At 45.8% G+C, this 21,382-nt stretch overlaps 1 protein-coding gene across 1 annotated transcript in view; it reads right to left on the bottom strand.

Annotated features, from left to right (window-relative positions):
• Window positions 1-21,382, bottom strand: part of DOCK2 (dedicator of cytokinesis 2) — a 420,075-nt gene that overhangs the window by 39,092 nt on the left and 359,601 nt on the right. Inside the window, exons 34-37 of the mRNA XM_059061186.2 lie at window positions 14,342-14,427; window positions 7,566-7,722; window positions 4,960-5,000; window positions 345-435 (exon numbers count right to left, since the gene is read on the bottom strand). Of these exons, the coding sequence (XP_058917169.1) occupies window positions 345-435; window positions 4,960-5,000; window positions 7,566-7,722; window positions 14,342-14,427 (375 nt within the window). The remainder of the gene's footprint in view (window positions 1-344; window positions 436-4,959; window positions 5,001-7,565; window positions 7,723-14,341; window positions 14,428-21,382) is intronic.

Below are 21,382 nucleotides of genomic sequence, written 5' to 3'. Positions count from 1 at the left end.
CAGCAGCACTTTCAAGAGAAGAAAAACAGCTCACAGGGCATGCTAATGATTTACAGTTGATGGCTGGGTGCTATATAAACCAGTCTGAATGTTATGTGAAACTGCAAGAATATCTCGGGTATTGCTGTTGCTGCTGAATGTGAAGGTCACTAGAAACCTTATGTGACCAGACAAAGCAGTGCAGAAAAGTAACCTGCCAGGTTAAGAGTGTGGGGACACAGAACAAAAACAAAATTTATTTGGCTAATTCTTTTTCTTTCTTTTTTTTTTTTTAACTCTTCAACTTGCTGTGAGGGCTCCATGGGGATCCCAGCATGAATCCCCTTTACTGGAAAGGCAAGTACCTTGAGAAGCCAGGTGTGGAGAAGGAGTGTATAGGCAGCCTCTGTGTAATTGTCACAGTCCAGGTGAAGGTCGCGGAGTTTGTACAGGTACCTGTTGGGGGAAATATGCTAAATCATCAGGTGCGATAATAAGCAGGCAGGTGGTAGGGCCAGGCCAGAAAGAACAACTGGGTACCTCTCGTAGTCACAAGGGAGTCCTCCATTCCCTCTATCCAGACTCGCGTGGGTGACAATGATAGCACCTAGCACTCGTGGGGCGTTTAGTGTATGACAGGAATCATGCTAAGTATTTTAAATACCTCAGATCATTTAATCTGTCTGACAATCCTGTAAAATAGGTCCATTGAGAATTCTCATTTACAGATAAGAAAATTCTGGCCTGGAGAAGTTAGGGTGCCCAGTGCAATACAACAAGTAAGGGACATCGGGGAAGGAGAAATAAATAGCTTGTCAGAGGTCATGTGCTAGTGAATAAAGAACTGGAACCGTGATCCCAGTCTAACTGCCTTCAGAGCCTATGCTCTGATCATTGTACGACTCCAAGGGCGTGGACAAGCCACAGCCCTGTAAAGGGCAACTCCTACCCTCTCTTCAATGCTCTCTAGATGTAAAGGAACTGAATTTTCTGATAAGAAAAGGAAGTGGACCAGGGGCTAGAGATTGGATATTCACGTGGAGGCCTGGAGCTGTCAGCAGAGAGAATCTACTATTCAACTGTAATCGCATTCCTATCTCCCACCCTTTTCCAATGTGACCATCCAGTTCTGAATCCTAGAATGAGTCTACAGTTGAAAGGTGTTAAGAACAGGACAAGAACAAAGGAGGGGAGCTTAGGTCAATTACCTGATACATCATAAGTATTAAGGGGCAGTGAATTCACTTCTCTGCGCCTTAGTTTGCCCATCTGTAAAATGGCAGTGCTCACAGAACCTACCTATAGAGTTGCTGGGCCTATAAAGGGAAAAACAGATCATGTATAAAAGGCTCTGTGAATGACAGCCTGCACTGCTGCTAATATATGTGAGTATGCACTGAAGGTGATTAGCCCGTAGCCAGTGCTGAGCAGTGACAGCTATTATCTATTATCATTGTGAACCACGTTCTTCTAAAAAACATTCCCTCCTGCCACTGTTGGAAACAGAATCCAGAGCCAAAAAAACCCCACTGCTTTGGTGACTTGCATGTCATCAGGAGCATTTATTTAAACCCAGCTCTTAGTAGTTTGGTGAAGGGGAGATGCTGTGATGTGATGCCCTCGGTCTTTCCTCCAGGAGGAAAGGTGCTGTCTGTAACCATGCCAATATTCTGCCTTGGCCATCTAAGTACAGGGAACAAAGGGCTTCTCAAGCATCTGTACTCAAAGCAAGTCTCAATGCTCAGGCTTAGATTCCTTTTATAAGAAAGCTTTCTGCTTAGCATGTCACCCAAGGAGGAGCTACAGCTTAATGTCCCTGGCTACATAAAACATGGCCAGAGGGGCCAAATGGAGGCTGCCTGAACTCAGGGTAGGGACTGCCAAAGATTTTAAGGGGAAGAAAGTTCAATGAGTGGTTTCTGATAACTAATGAGCTAGTGATCTTTTGCTCATTTATTTATTCAATCAGCAAAGCTGTACTGAGCACACAGGCTGTACCAGGCATTACAGATAAATGGTGGCAAAAGCAGATGCCATTCTCAGGGTTTGGGATTTATAATTTAGGAAAAGGGACAGGCATCAATCAAATAATCAAATGAGTAATTGCAAAAATACAGCTGTGATCAATGCTGTGAAGGAGAGGTCTACGGTACTATGAGAGCAGGACTCATCCAGGTAGGGCTTCTAGAAAGGTTCCCCTAGTGTGACAGTTGGGCTGGGATCCCAAGGTAAGAGGATGAGTGGGGGAGCATCCCAGAGAGATTCTTCATTCATTTATTCATTCTACGAATGGGTGCTTTATATATTCCATCAATTCATCCTCCCAACAATTCTTTTATAGGTAAGAAAACTGAGACCTACACTAGAGTAGGTAGAGCTAGAAATAGACAGAACCAGGTTTTGACACCAGCTATTTCTGCCTCTACAGTCACTGTTGCTGCCTTAACTTTCTGCTGATCAATAGAGCTTTCAGTGAAACTCCACGTGGCGTATGTAAGGAGTGTTGAGCCTGCGGTCAACCTTTAAAAACCCCTGCGTATGGGGCTTCCCTGGTGGCCCAGTGGTTGAGAATCCGCCTGCCGATGCAGGGGACACGGGTTCGTGCCCCGGTCCGGGAAGATCCCACATGCCACGGAGCAGCTGGGACCGTGAGCCATGGCGGCTGAGCCTGCGCGTCCGGAGCCTGTGCTCCGCAACGGGAGAGGCCGCAACAGTGAGAGGCCCGCGTACCGCAAAAAAAAAAAAAAAAAGAAAACAACAACAACAAAAAACCCCTGCGTACATGGTCAAATCCTGTCTTATCTCCACCTGCCTGGCCTTGGTCTCTTAGACTCCTGATGACTGGGTTCAAAAAACTTGAAGAGAGTAGTCAGAGGGAGAGCTTCCCTGCTGCTATCAACTCCTTAATTGGCCAAGGCACTCCCTCCTGTCCTTTGTCAACTGAAGGGTTTGGTGATCAACTACAGAGCCCAACGGAAGACACCCTGATGGGCCCGACTAGGGATCTGAATGCAAACAGATGCCAGGTGGGCAGCTTGAGTGAGGTGGATGAGATGAAGTTCAATGGGGAATGGAAACGATGTCACGACCAGAGCACTTCTGCCTCCGTCTAACGGTGCCACTACCACCTGGCCTAGGCAGTGGTAGTCAGGACAGGATGAGGGCTCAGTGTTGCCAAACCTGCTGAGTTTTTCAGAAGAGGGAAATTTTGATTTTTATGTAACATCTCTAGATTTTTAAAATTTGGCAACCAATTAAAAATGTTTTTAAATACTATGCCTGCCAAATAGGACAGATTTTCATACTCTATCCTGTTTACAATGTCTGGTTTAGGCAAATGTGGTCTTCCTAGATTACTATAGGATTCACATCTTCAAAACTTATGGAAATCTGGGATTCCCCATCTGTGTTTCTAAAATGGGAAGAAAAGAAAAGATGTTGGGGGAGAGAACCATGTGCCAGGCACTTTACCTGTAGCATCTCATTTAATCCTCAGAGCAGAATGGAAACATTCTACATGGGGAAACCTCAGCCCAAAGACACTGAGTGATTTATCCAGGGTCACAGAGGAAAAAAGGTAAAGCCTCCCAGGCCCTTTGGATCCAAAGCCCCATGCTACTACAATAGGTCATGTCTAGTGATGTTATAAATACTAACCAAGCTCAGGACAACCTATGGAATTATCTTTATTCCAAATGATAGTTCTTATTTCTGGAATAATGCTAAACTAAGTACCTAAAAATATTTGCATGGGCTTCCCTGGTGGCGCAGTGGTTGAGAGTCCTCCTGCCGATGCAGGGGACACGGGTTCGTGCCCCGTTCTGGGAAGATCCCACATGCCGCGGAGAGGCTAGGCCTGTGAGCCATTGCCGCTAAGCCTGCGTGTCCGGAGCCTGTGCTCCGCAACGGGAGAGGCCACAACAGTGAGAGGTCCGTGTAACGCAAAAAAAAAAAAATATTTGCAGTATTTTGCAGAGTGAATTTGGACTTGGAGTCTCCAGTCTTTGACAGAATGTGTCAAAGGCCTTGAAAGGGCTTTGGTCGTTAACCTTACAGTCAATGCCACTTTGCAGGCTTTAGTCTCATAAGGAGATGCATAAAGATATATATATGTCTAAGAATTTTGTCATTGTGCTATTTATGATAAAAAAAGTTGGAAACAACCTAAATATTCAACAACATAGGATTGGCTATATAAATTATGGTATATTCTGGAAAGGGAATTTTATATTTTCATTAAAAATTAAGTTGAAATACTTCTGTTGACATGGAATTTTTGTCAAGCAAAGAATAAATTATGAGCAATATGATCCCATTTTTGCAGAAACTAGGCATGCATAGAATTTGATATATAAACATAAATATAAAAAGGTCTGGGAATATGTATAGATTATGGGAGTTTATTTCATTTTTTGTTTTGTCTATATTTTATGAGGTTTTTTTTGGTAATAAGTATGTATTATTTTTGTAATGAGTAAAAGTACCAATAAAAAAACTTCGGAGGAAAAAAATGAGATTCTGAGACACACTGGCAAGGGAGTTCTTTGCTTCAGCCGAATGTCCCCCCAAAATCCTTCATATGATGTTCAAATAGATATCTTTTAAATGCCTACAAAGAAGCGGGCATCATACATCTTGGTATTTTTTTCCCTTCAAAGCTGGGCTGGTGGATGTTCTAACTACCAACCCTGGACTAGGGCTTCACATGCCAATCTTGTAACAAATGCAAGGGCAATTCACCAGCTCAATCCACAGCAAAACAGCATGGCAGGTCAGAGAACTCCAAGTGGATTTGGGGCACTGATTGTAGGAGATGGAAGGAGTTGAATCTCGGGACATTGATAGGAATCAGAACATAGAGGGTCTGAAGGTCAACAAGATACGCTTAAACTGTATGCTAAAGGCAGCGGGGAGCCATAGATAGATACTGGGCAGGAGAGTGACACAGCAGGCCTGGGTTTTAGAAAACAAAAATCTTACCTTATGTACATCTCTTCCCGATTATTATCTTTGTAGAAATTCTAGATAAGGGAGGAAAAACAGTGATGAGTTTCTTTTCTTTGCAGAGCAGCAGGGGTGGAGGGCACTGTGATGAAGATGAGAGGAAACTGCTATGTACTACCTGGGCGAGATGGGAGCAAGAAATTTACTTTCCTGAATGCATCAAACAGCTTATTCTGCCTTGAAGGTCACTTCCCTGATCCTTAGACTATAAAGGGACAGAGGAAGTATCTCAGCCATCACATGGTGGGGGGGGGTGCAATCCAGCTATTTGCTGCACTGAGGGATGCCAAGATTGAGGCCGTTTACTCCGACAAAGTCTACTATGAAAGGCAGCCCAGACCCTGCACTCAGGCAGAAATGAGTTGGAATCAGAGTAATAGCAATAGAGTAATAGTAATCACAACAGATCCCAGTGATGATAACAGATAGTGCAGAACTATCAGAAGTTATTCTGAGATTCCACAGTCAAAAACATTTAAGCCTGGCAATACCTATTCCAGCTCAGGGCTCATGTAGACCAGTAGTTGTCCTGGAATCCTGTGCATTTTAAAACAAGTCCTTACAGATTTTGAGCCAGGAGGTCAGAACCCGATCCTTGAGCCACACTTTGAGAAAACCCAGGTTTAATTCAATGCGCCCATGTGCACCTGAGGCTCCGAGAGGGCGAGGTGATGTGTTCCAGGGCATAGTCAGTGGGTGGCAGAGCCATACTAGACCTCCAGACACACCCACCCCATCCTGTTCTTCTCCCTGATACCATGTTTAAGCCGCACACCAAAATCTAGCAGAGTCTAACTGCTTATAGACCTGCCTGTCCCAGCTTTCTCCCAGGTCAGATTCTGACAGTTGAAGGTCAGTTTCTTCAACCAACTTCTACCTCTCCAAAGAGAGAAACTGCTAAACTCCTGGAAAACCCCTCTCCGTGCTCTTTATGTAAATTGGGCCTTGTGGAGTTATCAGCAATGAATTCCCTTCTGCGGTAATCAGGAGTTTTAAACTCCCCTTAGCATTTCAGAAAATCAATGGCAATATCTGGGCTGTTTAAAAAGAGTCCACTTAGGGAACCTATAAAAATGGCACAGATGAACCGGTTTGCAGGGCAGATATGGAGACACAGATGTAGAGAACAAACGTACGTACACCAAGGCGGGGAAAGTGACAGGGGGTGGTGGTGGTGGTGTGCTGAATTGGGAGATTGGGATTGACATGTATACACTAATATGTATAAAATTGATCACTAATGAGAATCTGCTGTATAAAAAAATAAAATAAAATTCAAAAATTCAAAAAATAATAATACTTTTTAACATAATGTTGCTGAATTGTAATGACTTCAGCATTCATTACAGATATGTTAGTCCTTTTCAAATCACTGAAGAGGAAGTGTATTTTAACTATAGAATTTTTTAAAAAAAGAGTCCACTTAGGGTAAACGGAAGACACACAACGGAACTATGGGGACAGGATTTATATTTCTGGAACACTAGGAATGGCAGGGGGATTGATGTGATAGATGCCACATGGTCTTTTGGCCAACTTTATTCATTTTAACCACTTTAGGATGGGATGGCATGGTGCGTATGAAGCACTGTGGCTGCTCCTAGCTGTCTCCTAACCACATCACAGTACATCTGAAGGGAGACGATTTGGGAGCTGGCCAACGGCAGGTCGTGTGGTACAGGGGTGAAGAATCTGGGTTTGGGACTAGCTGCTCTGGTTAGCCTACCCCATAGTAATTTTCTAGAAATACCAGTTATCAGTATTACTTCGTTCTGTAAGAGAAGGAAACAAACACACAGTGAGCATTTAACCATGGGTCAGGACTGCACAACCTATGAAATAGGTACTATTATTCTCGCCGTGGAACAGATAAGCAAACTAAACCTTCAGAAAGCTTTCCTGACTTCTGTAGTCTATTAATTATCAGAGGTAGGATGAGAACCCATAGCCTGTGTGACTCTAAAGCTCATACTCTTAACTTCTTTATACTGCCACCTTTCTTCTTTGTGTGTTAAGTGCTAAAGGAAATACTGTCATCCCCTGGCAGCTGCAGGGGATTGGTCCTAGGCCCCCCACAGACACCGAAGTCTGAGAATGTGCTCAAGTCCCTTGAATACAATGGCGTAGAATTTGCATATAACCTACGCACATCCATATACTTTAAATCACCTCTAGATTACTTGTAATTACTTAAACAATGTAAATGCTTTGTAAAGAGCTGTAAATCCAATGTAAACGCTATGTAAATAGTGGCCAGCATGCGGCAAATTCAAGTTTTGCTCTTTGGAACTTTGTGGAATTTTTTTTCCTGATTATTTTCAATCTGTAGTTGGATCAGCAAATGCCGAGCCCTTGGATAGGGAGAGCCAACTATAGTCATTCCCATTTCATATATATGATAAACTGAGGCACAGGGAACGTGAAATGATTGACTTCAAGACACAGAGCTAGCAGATGTCAGGGCAAGGACACTCTCACGTTTGTCTGATTTCTAAAGCCCTTAGTGCTGCTTCCCTGTCCAGAGCCATAGTGGAACCCAAAGCCAGACCTGCTCCCAAGACTCCGATCAGCCGCGCACATACCAGCAGGTTCACGGTGCAGCTCATGCGGTTGTCTTTGCTCTCGTCCGTCATGACGCCCCGGTAATCCAGCAGCTTCTCCAGGAGGCCTTTGACCAGGTTCACAAAGTTCTCCACGGACTTGGAGATAGTTGGGTGCTCTGCAGCACACTCCATCAGGCTGCGGCACAGACGGGAGGGCAGTGAGCTCGGGGCCAAGGGTGAAAGAGCTGCTCGGGGTCGGGGGTTGGGGGCAGGGCTGCGACTCGGGGGGCAGGACTCGGGTAGGGTGGAGAACAAGCCAAACAAACCAGTGTATCCAAGTTCCCCTGGTTCATTGGCTCATTTTGTTCCTTTATTCAATCACTTAACTCATTTATACACTTATTTGCCCATATAGTGTAGAAAGTAACTTTTTCCCTACCATCAAAATGAGAAAAAATAAAAATAAATTTCCAGTGTGGGCAATGGTGTAGAGAAGTGGTCACCTTTCCAGACCCACATTGGGAGTAAATCAGTACAACTTTGGGGGGGCAGCAATTTTCACAATATCTGTAAAAATTGTAAAAGTACATATCTTTTGATCCAATAATTCTGCTTTGGGGAATCTATTTTACAGAAATAATCCCAGAAGTATGTAAGGATATATTTACAGTGTGTACAAATTGTGTCTAATAGTGAAACAGTTGGAACTATCTTAAATGTCCAATTAAAGCATATTCACAAAATGTGACTCTATGATGTCATTAAAAAGTATGAGATCAATAATGTTTTGAAACAAAAAGCTCTATAAAATGTATAGTTGAGAAAAGTGAGTCTCAGAACAATACTTATGTTCTATTTAACCAACTCACAAAGAACCTACCACATCCCAGGCATTATTCTAAACGTCTTAAAAATTTTACCTCATTTAATCTCCCATCACAGTCTTATGAAATAAGATGTTTGCAGATGGGGAAATTAATGCACAGAGAGGTCAACTAACTTGTCCAAGGTCACACAGTTCGTAAATAACAACAGTCTGGCTCCAGCATCTGCTCTCAACCACCAAATGCTATATGTGAGTGGAAGTTCATGTCTACTTTTTAAAAATTTTATTTTATTTATTTATTTATTTTTGGCTGTGTTGGGTCTTCATTGCTGCAGGCAGGCTTTCTCTAGTTGTGGCGAGCAGGGGCTTCTCTTGTTGTGGAGCACAGGCTCTAGGCGAGCAGGCTTCAGTAGTTGTGGCTCGCGGGCTCTAGACAGGCTCAGTAGTTGCTCCATGGCATGTGGGATCTTCCCGGACCAGGGATAGAACCTGTGTCCCCTGCGTTGGCAGGCGGATTCTTAACCACTGCATCGCCAGGGAAGTCCCTGTGTGTCTACTTTTATGTGTCTCTGTGTGTTTATGAATGTGACATATGGTCAGGAAGTATAAACACCAAACTAAATGCACGTTGCTTCTGACAAGGGGTCTAGGTGGGGGAATAGAGGAGGACAATGCTCATTTTTCAACTGAAATGTGCATATAGTATTTGAACAATTTACAACATTTGTTGTAATAATAATAATCTAAATTTTAAAAACAAAAATTAAAATAGTCACATCCCTTAGGTACCTATCAGTTGCTAGGCCCTATTCCAGGCATTGTGTAGGGCGGGGATGAGGAGAAAGATATATTTAAAAAAAAAAAGAAATATAAAAAGAATCATGCCTACCCTCAAGCAGCCCACAGGCTAGGTGGGGAGAGACAGATGGATTAAAATTTTGGTTAATGACTACTTCTTAAATCACTTATTCTCCACCAGACATTGTCTAATCACTTTTTCTAAAGAAATGATCACAGTCATTCTGGTAAGGAAAAAGTATTCCCCTCATTCTGCAGATGAGGTAATCAAGGCCCAGAGAACTTAAATGTCCTTCCCAGCATCCTTCCAATAGTAAGTGGTGACCTTGGGAATCAAGGCAATCACGGGTATTTTCCGCAGAGAAACACTGTGGTGTGTTCTCAGGCATCTTGAGTAGACAAGCATTTCCCAGGCTACATCTGCCCATAGCAGTTTATAAGTCCCAAGAGCTCCTAAGAGGGGGAAGGTGAGGAAGGCAAGGACTCTGGAGGGTCATTTTGCCCAGAAGCCAAGCCATGCTGCAAGGATGCGACGTCTCAAACTGTGGCTGTGATCAGACAAATCCATCTTCGCCATGGGAGAAGCACCTGTTCCCAGCTCTCAAGGAGCGATTCAAATTGCCCTGTGATTTAGGCCTGTCTGGCTCAGTCATCAGCTGTGCCCAACTCCTTCTGGGATGGTCACTTCCAGCCTTGCTTTCCATCTTAATGACAATGCAATGAAACTTTGTCCCAGTGTTTGGGGTGTGATTCCTCAAAGCCTCCCAGGTAGAAGGCATCTGAGGGCCTAAGCGTGGCCAGACCAGTGGCCCTCTGCCCTGGTCGCATGGTAGAATCACAAGGGGAGCTTTTACAAAGCTCAATCTCCACCCTAGGTCAATGTCTTTGTATCTTTGGGGATGGGAGCCAGGAAGCAGTATTGTATTTTTTCAGTTCTCCAGGTGATTCCAAGGTACAGCCAATATTAAGAACAACTGGTTTTGTCTGCTGCTTTGCAGACTTCAGTGTGCATGGGAATCACCTGGGCACTGCCTTCATTGATTCTGATTCAGCAGGTTTGGGGTAAGGCCTGAGATACTACATTTTAACAAGCTCCCAGGTGATGCTATATGGTTGGTCCTTTGAGAAGCAAGTGTTTAGAAAAACAAAGTCTTGGCTTTCTTAATCTATTTTTTAGCCGTAAGGTAAGAAAACTGCTCATATGGTCTAGGGTTGGAGAGGTAGATGGGCAGATTGGTTTGAAATCACCCATCGTCCATCATCTATCTATCTACCTGTGCACTCAACATGTACTTTTCTGGGAACTAGGGATTCAGAGATCTCAGAACTAGCAATTCACTGACCTCCAGGAGTTCACCGTCTAGCAGTGGAAGTGGATATAGAAATAAAAACTAACTGTAATACATGATACTATCATTTACTGAGTACCTGTGTTGCAGATGTTGTGCTAAGCTGGTTTTACTGATTATCTTGTTTAACACTCACATAACCTTCTTGAGGTAGGCATCGTGATCACCCTCAATTTGTAGGCTAGGCTCGAGGCCCAGGGGGCTGAGTTCTAATCTCCATCCTGCCAAGGTCACACAGCTGTTCCTCTGACTCCAACAATGGAATGGAAGTGGCAATGAAAAAGAGCTAGAAGACTCTCCAAGTGATGCAATAATCCCTCACTCGGTGGAAGGAGGGATGGCAAAACACTGGCCACTCCACATCTATGCTCCTGCATTGGTGGGGGCTGGATGGAGCTCACACTTCCCTCGAACAGATCTGCATTCAGTATGGGAGGTATTCAGAGGGAGGGAGCCCTGACCCACACCTTTGTCAGTGCTTATGGAACTGGACTTTGCATTTATTCCTTTAAAAACTATGTATTGGGGCTTCCCTGGTGGCGCAGTGGTTGAGAGTCCGCCTGCCGATGCAGGGGACGCGGGTTCGTGCCCCGGTCCGGGAGGATCCCACGTGCCGTGGAGCGGCTGGGCCCGTGAGCCACGGCCGCTGAGCCTGCGCGTCCGGAGCCTGTGCTCCGCAACGGGAGAGGCCACAACAGTGAGAGGCCCGCATACCACAAAAAAAAAATAATAATAAAATAAAATAAAAACTATGTATTGTGTGCTTCTTATGTCAGGTCCCCTTTCAGCTGAACTGGTCTGAGTGGGATCTAGGCCCCAGAACACACCTTCTCTGTCCCTTTCAGGCTTCCGGCCCCTTTGCCACTTTTAGAAATATTCCCAGGCAGATGGAATACAGGAGGGTAGAATGTGTCTCATTACTCCATTCAATATGGGCCTCTCACTTTAAGACAGATGTGTGCTAATGCAAGTGGGCTCCAAGGAGAGCTCTAAGGATGGGGAGGAGCAGGAGGCCGTGTAAGGTTGTGCACTGCATGAGAGCACATGAATACTGAAACGCAGCACCACTTCATGCCCTAACCCTTCTGCCTTGATGCAGGGCTTCAGCTGCCATCAGAAGGGCAGCCCTGATCTATTCACAAAAACACCATCCAGTTACCAAGCCATGTGCCCACAGAACTGTGTCTGCCCAGAGTGGGCCCTATGTATCGGTGGAGGCCCTGAATGAGGGGCTGGGAAGAAGGGTTAGAGGAGCTGAGGTTGACTAGTCTGGAAGAGGAATGACAGGTAGGCTCACTGGCTTCAAATAATCACATCAATATTCACCCGATCAATGATAATAATAACTACTATTTCCAGATTACCTACAAAGTGTCACAAACTGTGCTAAGCACTTTTCATGATGTGTCTTGTTTACTCTCAATAAAAACTCTAGGAGTTGGATGGTATTTTTATCCCCAATTTGCAGATAAGGAAACTGAGGCTCAGAAAGTCAAAAGGAAGGAAGGACCAGGGACTTGGCCCCTGGATGTTCTGATGGGGTCCTGACTCTTCAGGTTGGGCTTGATTAGTTTTGCAAAAATCATTCACGCCTCTATTTCAGTATAAAAATAATGAGCTGTTTTTAATTTCCTTGACCTCTAAGGACTCCTTTTATAAATAATCGCTCAGGAAGGATTTGAAAATCCCGCTGATCATCTGAAGACTGGCCACAAAGGCCCCATCTGCTTATAAAAATGGAAACTGCCAGCACCAGCCCTGGTTTCACTTCTGGTCAATATTTAGATTTTCTTTTCTTGAGCTTTAAGAAAAACATTAATTCAGGCAGAATGTCATCTCCCCACTGGACAAATCAGTCTCGATACCTACCCGAGGAGCAGATGATGGGTTTCTCCGCTAGCCCAGCGGCCTTTGCTTTCTAGCTGTTTAGTGATGGCTGTGCACGGTGACAGGAGGGGGCAGGGGCAGCTGGGATGGTGCTGCCTGGGACTCAACTCTGTCCACTGGGCTCTGCCCACTGGGCAGGGGACAGAGAGTCATTGTGAGGGTCAGAGCAAGACCTTCAGTCTGCTTTTGTTGTTAAAGTTAAAATATTCCAAGAGGACTGGGGAAAGAATTCAAGATCAGATATATATCAGAGAATCATACAAATCAGGGAATCTACAATTAAGAGGGAATTGGGGATGTGTGAGTCACATTCCTGAACCTTGGGAGAAGTCCTCACTCTTATCATGGTGTCAGAGATAGAAATTGGGAGTTAGGTGAGGGATCAAAGAACATTTCCTGAGCTTCTACCTGCTGTGTACACATGCTTTATAGTTATTCACTCTTCAATATAACCACAGGAGGCTTATTATCCCCATTTTACAGACGGGCACACTGAAGCCAAAGATGTTGCATGATTGGTCCAAAGTTGTGCAGCTGCTAAATGCTGGAATCAAGATGAAAATCCAGTGACTTCCTCCAACGATACACTAATGGCCAATATGCACATGAAAAGATGCTCAACATCATTAGCCATGTAGGAAATGCAAACTGAAATGACAATGAGATTTCATTTCACACTGATTATAGGATGGCTATAATCAGTAAGATGGATATTAACAAGTGTTCAGAAGGATGTGGAGAAATTGGTACCCTTGTACATTGCTGGTAGGAAGGTAACTGGTATAGTCACTTTGGAAAACAGTCTGATGGTTCCTCAAAAGGTTACATACAGAGTTGCCATATGACCCAGCAATTCCACTCCTAGTCGTACACCCAAGAGGACTGTAAACATGTGTCCACACAAAAATCTGTATATGAATGCTCAAAGTAGCATCATTCCTGATAGCCCAAAATGGAGACAGTCTAAAAATCCAACTGCTGATGAATGAATAAACAAAATGGGGTATTTCCAAACAGTGAAATATTATTTGGCAATAAAAAGAAGTGAAATACTGACACGTATTACAGCATGGGTGAACCCTGAGAATATGTTATGAGAAAGAAGCCAGTCACAAAGGACCATGTATCGTATGATTCTATTTGTATGTAATGTCCAGAATAGAGACATCCATAGAAACCGCAGAGAAGGGGAGGGGATGATGGCTAAGGGGTATGGGCTTTCTTTCGGGAGGTAACAAAACTGTTCTGCAATTGATTGTGGTAATGGTTGCACAGCTCTGTGAATACACTAAAAGCCACTGAATTGTACACTTTAGGTGAACTGTATGGTATGTGAATTACATCTCAATGAGCAGTTAAAACAACACAGTGTCCTGAGTCCGAGGCCAGTGCTCCTGGGTGCTATCCACTGCCCACTGCCTCACCAGGCCTGTGCGCTGGAGTCCAGCAGAGCTGGGTTCAGTCCCAGCTTGTCCACTTGCCTGGCTTGGCCTAGTTTCCTCGGACAAGACATTTCCCTGAGCTTTGGGGGCCACCTATGTGAAATGGGACCAAACAGAGAAAACGCAACTAAATGAGACAATACAGGGAGAGCACTTAGCGTGGTTTCCATAAATGTTGGTTGTGACCAGTATCTGTCAAAGATTGAGAAAGAAAAAAGGAAGAGACAGCAAAAATTATTCCACAGCTAAGAGATAACAAAAGTGGACATTTTGGTGGGTTATTTCCCTCTCCCCAACACAGCAAAGTTTCTTTTGATCTGACCCGTTCCATCAATATCAAAGAAACAGCCACTGCAGAGAGAGATGTGAGATTTCTTCCAAAAATGGAGCCTCTCCAATACCCATGAGCCTATCTCCAGGGGAGGACAGAGCCACTGGAGCCCCCTGGAGTCCTAAGGCCTCGGGCCTCGGGCCCACCTTCCCGGCTCCTCCCACGCTGGGCACTGAACTTACATCGACTCCAGCAGCTGCATGTACTGCTCGTCCCCTCGGCCCCCTTCCACCTCGTGGTCCAGCTTGAGGATGATTTCATTTTCAAACTGAAGAAGTAGGAGATGAAAATCAACAATAACATTAGAAGGCTGAATGCTGAGATTAGTCAATTCATTTTTTTGACCAAAGCTTAGGGAGCATATATCACTTCCCAGGTTCAGTGCTGAGCACTGGGAGTGCAACGTGGAACAGGATACTACATTTGCCTTTTAGGAGTTCCCGGAGAGTGGAGAGGAGCCATAGATGGTAAGTGCTGGAGCAGAGAGATGGGCATAGGAGAGAGAGAGAGAGAGGAAAGTCTACTGGGAAGGCTCACAGCCCATGTCATCTGACCTTGTTCTCAAGTTTATCTTGAAATATTGCAGGAGAATGGAAAGAGAAAGGGCATTCCTAGCAGAGGGTATAACATGTGCAAAGGCACTGAGGGATGTGACAGAGCACTGATCTTCAGGGAATGGCATGTTGTCACGAACAGCTATGATTTCTGCCTGCCTAGCATTCCTTTCTCTATACTTTGGTAATCACATCAACCCTAATCTCAGTTTGTGAGACTCAGGTGGGCTGACCATACCTCCCTAGCTCTAGGTGTGGGTACATGACACAGGCCAAGCTCCTGATCAGTATCTTTCATTATCCAGACCCTACAATTAAGGCCCAGATCAAGCCAGTGAGACTGAAATCTGAGGTTTTGTTGACACTCTTAGGAAAAAGAAGTCTTTCTGCTTAACTTGAAGATGGAAGGTTTTAAGCCCAGGGCTGCTGGAGAGGACCACAATGAAAGAGCCTGCCTGAGAATGACACCAATGTAGTGGAAAGCAGAGAGGACAGGATGGAGAGAAACTGAAACCTGGTGCCACTTTTGAGCTCCTGAATCCAGCCATACCTGAAGCTGTCATATTTACACGAATTAATGCCTCAGAGAGTCAAGTCTGGTGACAACTGTAATGGTCAGAGATCAGACTAGCTAAGTGACCTGAAAGTAAGTATGCACCTACACACCAAATCTTGAAACACTGAAGCCAGAGAGTATTTTGTCTTCCTACTTTCAATGTCAAGAAGCATTTCACCCAGTTGAGTTCAACATTTTGAAGACAGACATTTTGTCTCTCTTACATGGCTCTAATGCAAAAATGGTTTGTATACTGTTTTAATATCATGCCTTGATGAGTCCATCCAAATCATGCAGCCCACCCATCTATCTCCCTTTTTACCACTAGATAAGAAACTGGCACTTAGAGAAGGGAGGGAGGTTCTTGGCAAAGCTCAACAAGGTCCAGGGAGCCCTTGGGCGCTCCTGGATCCTCACTCAGCCCCTTTACCCTCAGTCCTCACAATAACTCCATGAGGTCTGGAAGTCAAGGATCACCTTTAAATGCTATAGTGCATGAAAACCAGCCAGCCCCTGCTTAGCACCACCCTCAGTAAGCATCAGTTATTATTACAGATGAAATAGAGGCCCAGAGAGTTTAAGTGGCCTGTCTGAAGTCTCAGATGAATGGCAGAGACATTTTGGCAGGCTCTTTCCAGTGCACAAAGGATCAAGCCCAGTCGAGTTGGCTGCAATCTTTCGGTGACGGCAGGCAGAGACCAGATTCACTTTCCCTCTGCTTCACATATCATCTGTGGGGCCGTTGTTCCCTCACTTTTGTGGGCTAAGGGCCAAAGGCAAGGACCAGAAGCTTGTGCTGATACAGCTTGTGCTGAGAAAGAATTTCCTGTGAGTTTCTACAGTTGAGGAAGATTTATGGAAGGAGATACACAGGCCTGGAAAGATGGGTAGGATTGTGATAAATAGGAAAAGGCAAGGCATTCTACGTGTGTGTGTGGTAGGGGGGCGGATGGACTGAGCAAAGGTGTGGAGCTTGGAATGTGGAGAAAAATGAGGAGAGCGTTCAGCTGGAGCAGAGAGTTCAAGCAAGAAAGGATGGAAATAAGAACGGAGACCTAGACAGAGGCCAATATGGCGAGGGTCTGGGCTGTCACTCTGCACATGAATCATGCCCCTTATATGATGCATTTTGTTAAGCATTTTGTTAAGCATGTCAAGTGTCATCCAAAGTCGGGAATTGGGGGCTAGCATGATTAGACATGTATACTGTGTCCTTCCTGCCTAGGGCAGGAAGAAATATAGCCAAGGGACGACAAGAGTAGGTGCTGATGTTAGGCCATGGTTGGGGTAAATAAGCGCTGGCTTTAAATGTCTCCTCCATTCCCTCCACCATCTTGGGAAAGCTAGTAGGTCTTTCTAATCCTCAGTTTCATAGTTTATATCAGGGCTCAGTAGACATTTTCTTTAAGGGCCAGACAGTAAATATTTTAGGCGTCGTGGGTCAGTCTCTGTCACAACGGCTCACCTCTGCTGTTACAGCGCCGAAACAGCCGTAGCCAATACAAAAACAAACTGGCGTGACTCCAGTCCAGTAAAACTTTATTTACAAAATCAGGTGGCAGGACAGACTTGGCCTGGGGCCATAGTTTGTTGATCCTGATCAATATTATAGGAATAACAGTGGTACCTACCTCATGGGGTAGTTAGGAGGGCTGGGGAAATTTTATTTATAAAGCGCTAGGGGAGTGTGTAGCCTCAAGTATGCACTGGGTTTGCTTGTCATCTGATGATTGCTGCTAATGTTATTGTTATTACTGCTGAATGTTACCGGAAAGCAGTTCTGGGGGGAGAAAACCAGCTTTTTTGTCTGAATTGTTCAATGGTAAATGCTGGCACGATTCCTCCTCGTGAGCTGAACTTTCCTTTAGAGCCGAGAAGTGGATGGGGTAAATAAGCACTTGTCTCAGGGTCACAAGAGCCCACAGGGAGGGAAATTACAGGGTTCCAGGAATGTGCAGAGCTGATGACGCCAGCCATGCCTGAACCCTCCGGAGTGGGTTAGAGAAGGAAGGCCTCAGGCAAGCATGTCCCAGGGTAGACTCTGGCCCTTTGGGCTGCTGGGGCCAGTGCTGTGCTCTGCTCAGGAGTGGCTATGACCACAGGCTTTGACAACAAACAGACTTAGTTTGAGTCTTGCTTTGACTGTTTTCCCCACCATGTGATATTGGGCAAGTTAATAAGCCTTTCTGAGGCTCAGTTTTCTCATCTATTAAATGGAAATTTAAAACAGCACCGACTTTATAGTGCTGTGGCGAGAAGTTAATGGGAAAACACATGTGAAAGGCCTGGCCTGGCGCTTAGCACATAGTAAGTGCTTCATATTTGTTAGCAATCGTCATCATGACATTGTTGACACTGTCCTCTTCATTAGCATCATATTACAACAGTCAAGGGAAATGGATATCATCAGCCTCATTTATAAATGAGGAAACTGAGGCAAAGTGGGACCTTTGTCTTGGGTTTCAAAGGATGGATGGACTTGACTTAGGGTACTCCCAAGGGTCCCATACGCTCCCACACATACACTACGTTATGTCACCATGACAGGCCTCACCCCCCAACATTGTGACTATGCAGAGCTTAGGGCACAGCTCTGGCTTCTCCAAATTAATTCCATTTCATCCACACTACAAGACCGCATCACATCACTGACTCCTTACCCCACCCCTGCAAGATGGATACTTGTTAAGGCGCATCCTCAGGTTACTTTCACAAAAGTTACATGCCGCAAGGCCCAATACCAATCTTTAACACTCAGGAAAACGAGGGTGAGCTCTAGGAGCCCAGACCTCCTCTTGCAGCAGAATGACATCACGTGGGCCTCACATTTGCATCATGCCTTCCCTGCACTGTTTCCTCTGCCTCTCTTGACTGCTTTAGAACCTCTTGGCTATTTTCATCATCTTGTTTGCCTCGAACATTTTTTCGATAGGAGCCGGGCCCCTCCGAAGTGTGAAATTTCGGGAGCAAGGGCTCTTCCTCAGCTACCTTCAAAGGTAAAGTGCTGACTATGACATGGGAGGGGGCAGAGATAGTGTGACAGGCCAGCATGGCAGAGAGATAACAAAGATGAAACTGGCACCAGTAAGTCAACCTGTGGTCTCCTTTGTTTTAACTAAATGCTGGGTGTCCTGGGGTGGGCGGAAGCCGACGTGGGAGGAAGCTGGAGGAGACAGTGTCATGTGAGGAGGCATGCCAATGCGAGTCAGTGCAGCTTTCTAATTTTCTTTGAGTTATCTCATCTCTTCCTGTTTCATTTCATCCCCCATGGAGCTTGAGTTTGGGAACCTATAATGTTATTATGATACACATTTTATGGATGAAAAACTGAGACCGAGAAAGGTTAAATAACCTACCCAAATTTATTCAGCTTATAAGCAGCAAGTCTGACTCCAAAGCACAGTGTCCAGAAGACAGTAGGTGCTCAGTACATATTTAGTGAATTGATTTGCACTTTCCCACATTATGTTCTAAGCCATTTGAATCACTCCATGCCAAGACTCAGTCTCAGTGGAATCTGCCAAACTGATATCTTTGTCCATTAATTCATTCAACAAGCAATTATTGAGTTCCTGTGCCTGTGTTCCAGGCACTGTTTTAAGCTGCTGTCAAATGCTATTGTCTCTTTCTTCTCTGAGAAGGGGATTCTCTCTGGATCTCCTGCTTGCTGAGAGCTCAGACCCTCCTGCTGATTAGTACCTAATCCTGTTTTACAATCTGCCTCATAGGTAAACCCCCTACTCCCTCTCTACATCCCAGGACCTCCATTCCTTCCCACCAACATCATCTAGAAAGCCCACAGTCCCTCCCTCCACAAAGAATTGGCCAGCAAGACAACTGGTCTACCCGGCCTCCTATGGGGTTACTCAGGCAGTGGTCAGCCACCCTCATTACCCTACATTATAAAAACATTCACTGGAATGTTCCTCTCTGTACCAAGGCAGTGGTGGGATGGAGGTCTAAATGCCTCCATTCATACTGAGAACATTGACTTGGTTCACGTCAGGCACTTGACAGGTGCTGGGAGTTCAGGCCTAAGGGAACCTCTTTGGCCCTCAAAGAGGAGCTCACAGTCATGTGATGGAGGCAGACCTATGAGCAGGTTGTCATGCTATGGGGCACAGGTGACACGCCTGAGCTCCACGCAGGTAGGACTAGATGCATTTCACTTTAACTGGGGCATGGCCACGCCAGCCACAGCGTGGCCAACTCAAGGCGCCTCTTGCTGTCCACAGCCCCACCACGGGAATCATGGAGTAGACCAGGGACATGAAATCCAGTCCCAGTTAAAGACAGAGACGGTCTGGGGTGAAGTGATGTACTCCTGAGGGGTAATTTGTCCTGTCAGACAAATGCATCGGGCATTTAACTGGGGCTAGAGGGGGAGGGAGGGAAACCTGGTGATGAAGTTGCATAAGAAACTTATAGCAGAGGGACTGCCCGGGAGCCTCCTTCTCCCCACCCCAGCCACTCAGAGTCTACCCTCTTCCTGTTCCAGTTCCATGCATGCTCATCCTGCTGGAACAAATCTTGCTCTCTTGCATCCAGATGCTCCACTGCCCCAAGAAGCAGGAAAGGCTTTCCCAAAATGTGAGGCCACAGCTGAAGGATGACTAGAATTCTTCAGGTGAAGAAATCAAAGGAAGAGCTCAGCAAAGGGACGACAGCAAAGGAACTACAAGACATTGTGTATCAGGCCAGAGGGCCTGGTGTGAGCCAGGAGCAAAGGCCCTGCTAAGTTCTCCTGTGAGCTCTGCTATTTCCATTAAAACCCACATCTTAGAAAGGGAACCCTGTCATCTTCTAGGCACGTGGTTCTCCCCTTATCTCATTATTTGCCATCGTGAACTAATACCAGTTTGCACACGAGGCCTCCTGGGTCTCAAACCCCGGTTCTGAGGTTCATTCTGGATCTGGCCATCAGGGAAGCTTGGGGCTCATGGGGGCCTTGCTTCCTCCCTTTCCTGGGGACACTGTCCACGGCTGCTCATACTCTGAACCAAGCGGTAACACCTGGGTCTGCTCATGCCACAGCTGGGCTCCCACCAAGCATGCAGCTTGTGTTCACATGGGAAGCTGCCCCATTGGTCAGCCTGATTGGCCCATCCCTTCTGACAAGGTAGCAATGAAGAGAAGCAACTGGGGAAGGAGCTCACGATGAACACATGCCTGGAGCGGGGAGCCCGGGGATGACCCCATTCGTGGAGAAGAGGTGGGTGCATGCCACAGGGATGCCTCAATAAGGGAATCCATTAGGGCAGGAAGATCACACTACAGGCAAGCCTCGGAAGACAGGAGGCCGCCAAACACAACTGTCAGGTTGTAATCCAGAAAGGACCTGGGTGCGCTTCTCCCTGGGACCTTGTGTACCATCAGTGCTGGGAGTGTATCTTTTGCACACCTGCTCCCAGGACATCTCCTGAGCCAGCTGGTGCCCATATACCACCGTGGGGAGCGCTGACCTGAGGGGAAGCACGATACCCTTCATCCCACGTACTGTGCCCTTCACACGTTCCCAAGCTTCACAGACTTTTCTTCCCCCCTAAAAGGCAGCAGATTCCAGACAACCATCAAACACTCGATCCAGGGCTGCGCCTTCTACGCCCCCACCCCAACTGGCTGGATATGGTGTCCTTCTCCATCTGAACTCCTCACCTGATTTCTTTACAGGCTCCTTGCAGGGGGGGGCAGCTGGTCACCAGCCTTCCTGGGACTAGAGAGCTCCCACCAGTCCCTGGGCGGGGAGCGCACCCTCTCACACTGAGATCACCACAGCTAACTAGTCCCTTTCCTCTTAGAACCACGTTTTCCAAAGTGATTGGCACATCCAATAGATGTTTCCTCAAGAAATACATTTGAGACATTCAACAGGTCTGTTTACTGTGGAACAGCTCAGTGCCTTGGCTACATTAATGTGCACTGGAGGTCTCCAACAGGGGTTACGGCATGCAGGGGCTTCCCAAGGTATTTAACCTCCAAAGCCTCTTCCCTAGAGCAGCTGGTGGGGTTAGAGCTCCACGGAACATTTTTTGAGAAGGCACCGCTTGAAAGGATGCCACTCATTCTTTCATTCAGCCAGCACTCACTGCGATGAGGCCAGTGGCTGGATAGTG

This window comes from Kogia breviceps, chromosome 4, assembly GCF_026419965.1.
Source record: "Kogia breviceps isolate mKogBre1 chromosome 4, mKogBre1 haplotype 1, whole genome shotgun sequence".
Taxonomy (NCBI): Eukaryota; Metazoa; Chordata; class Mammalia; order Artiodactyla; family Physeteridae; genus Kogia; species Kogia breviceps.
This window is presented reverse-complemented; position numbering and strand designations above follow the sequence as displayed.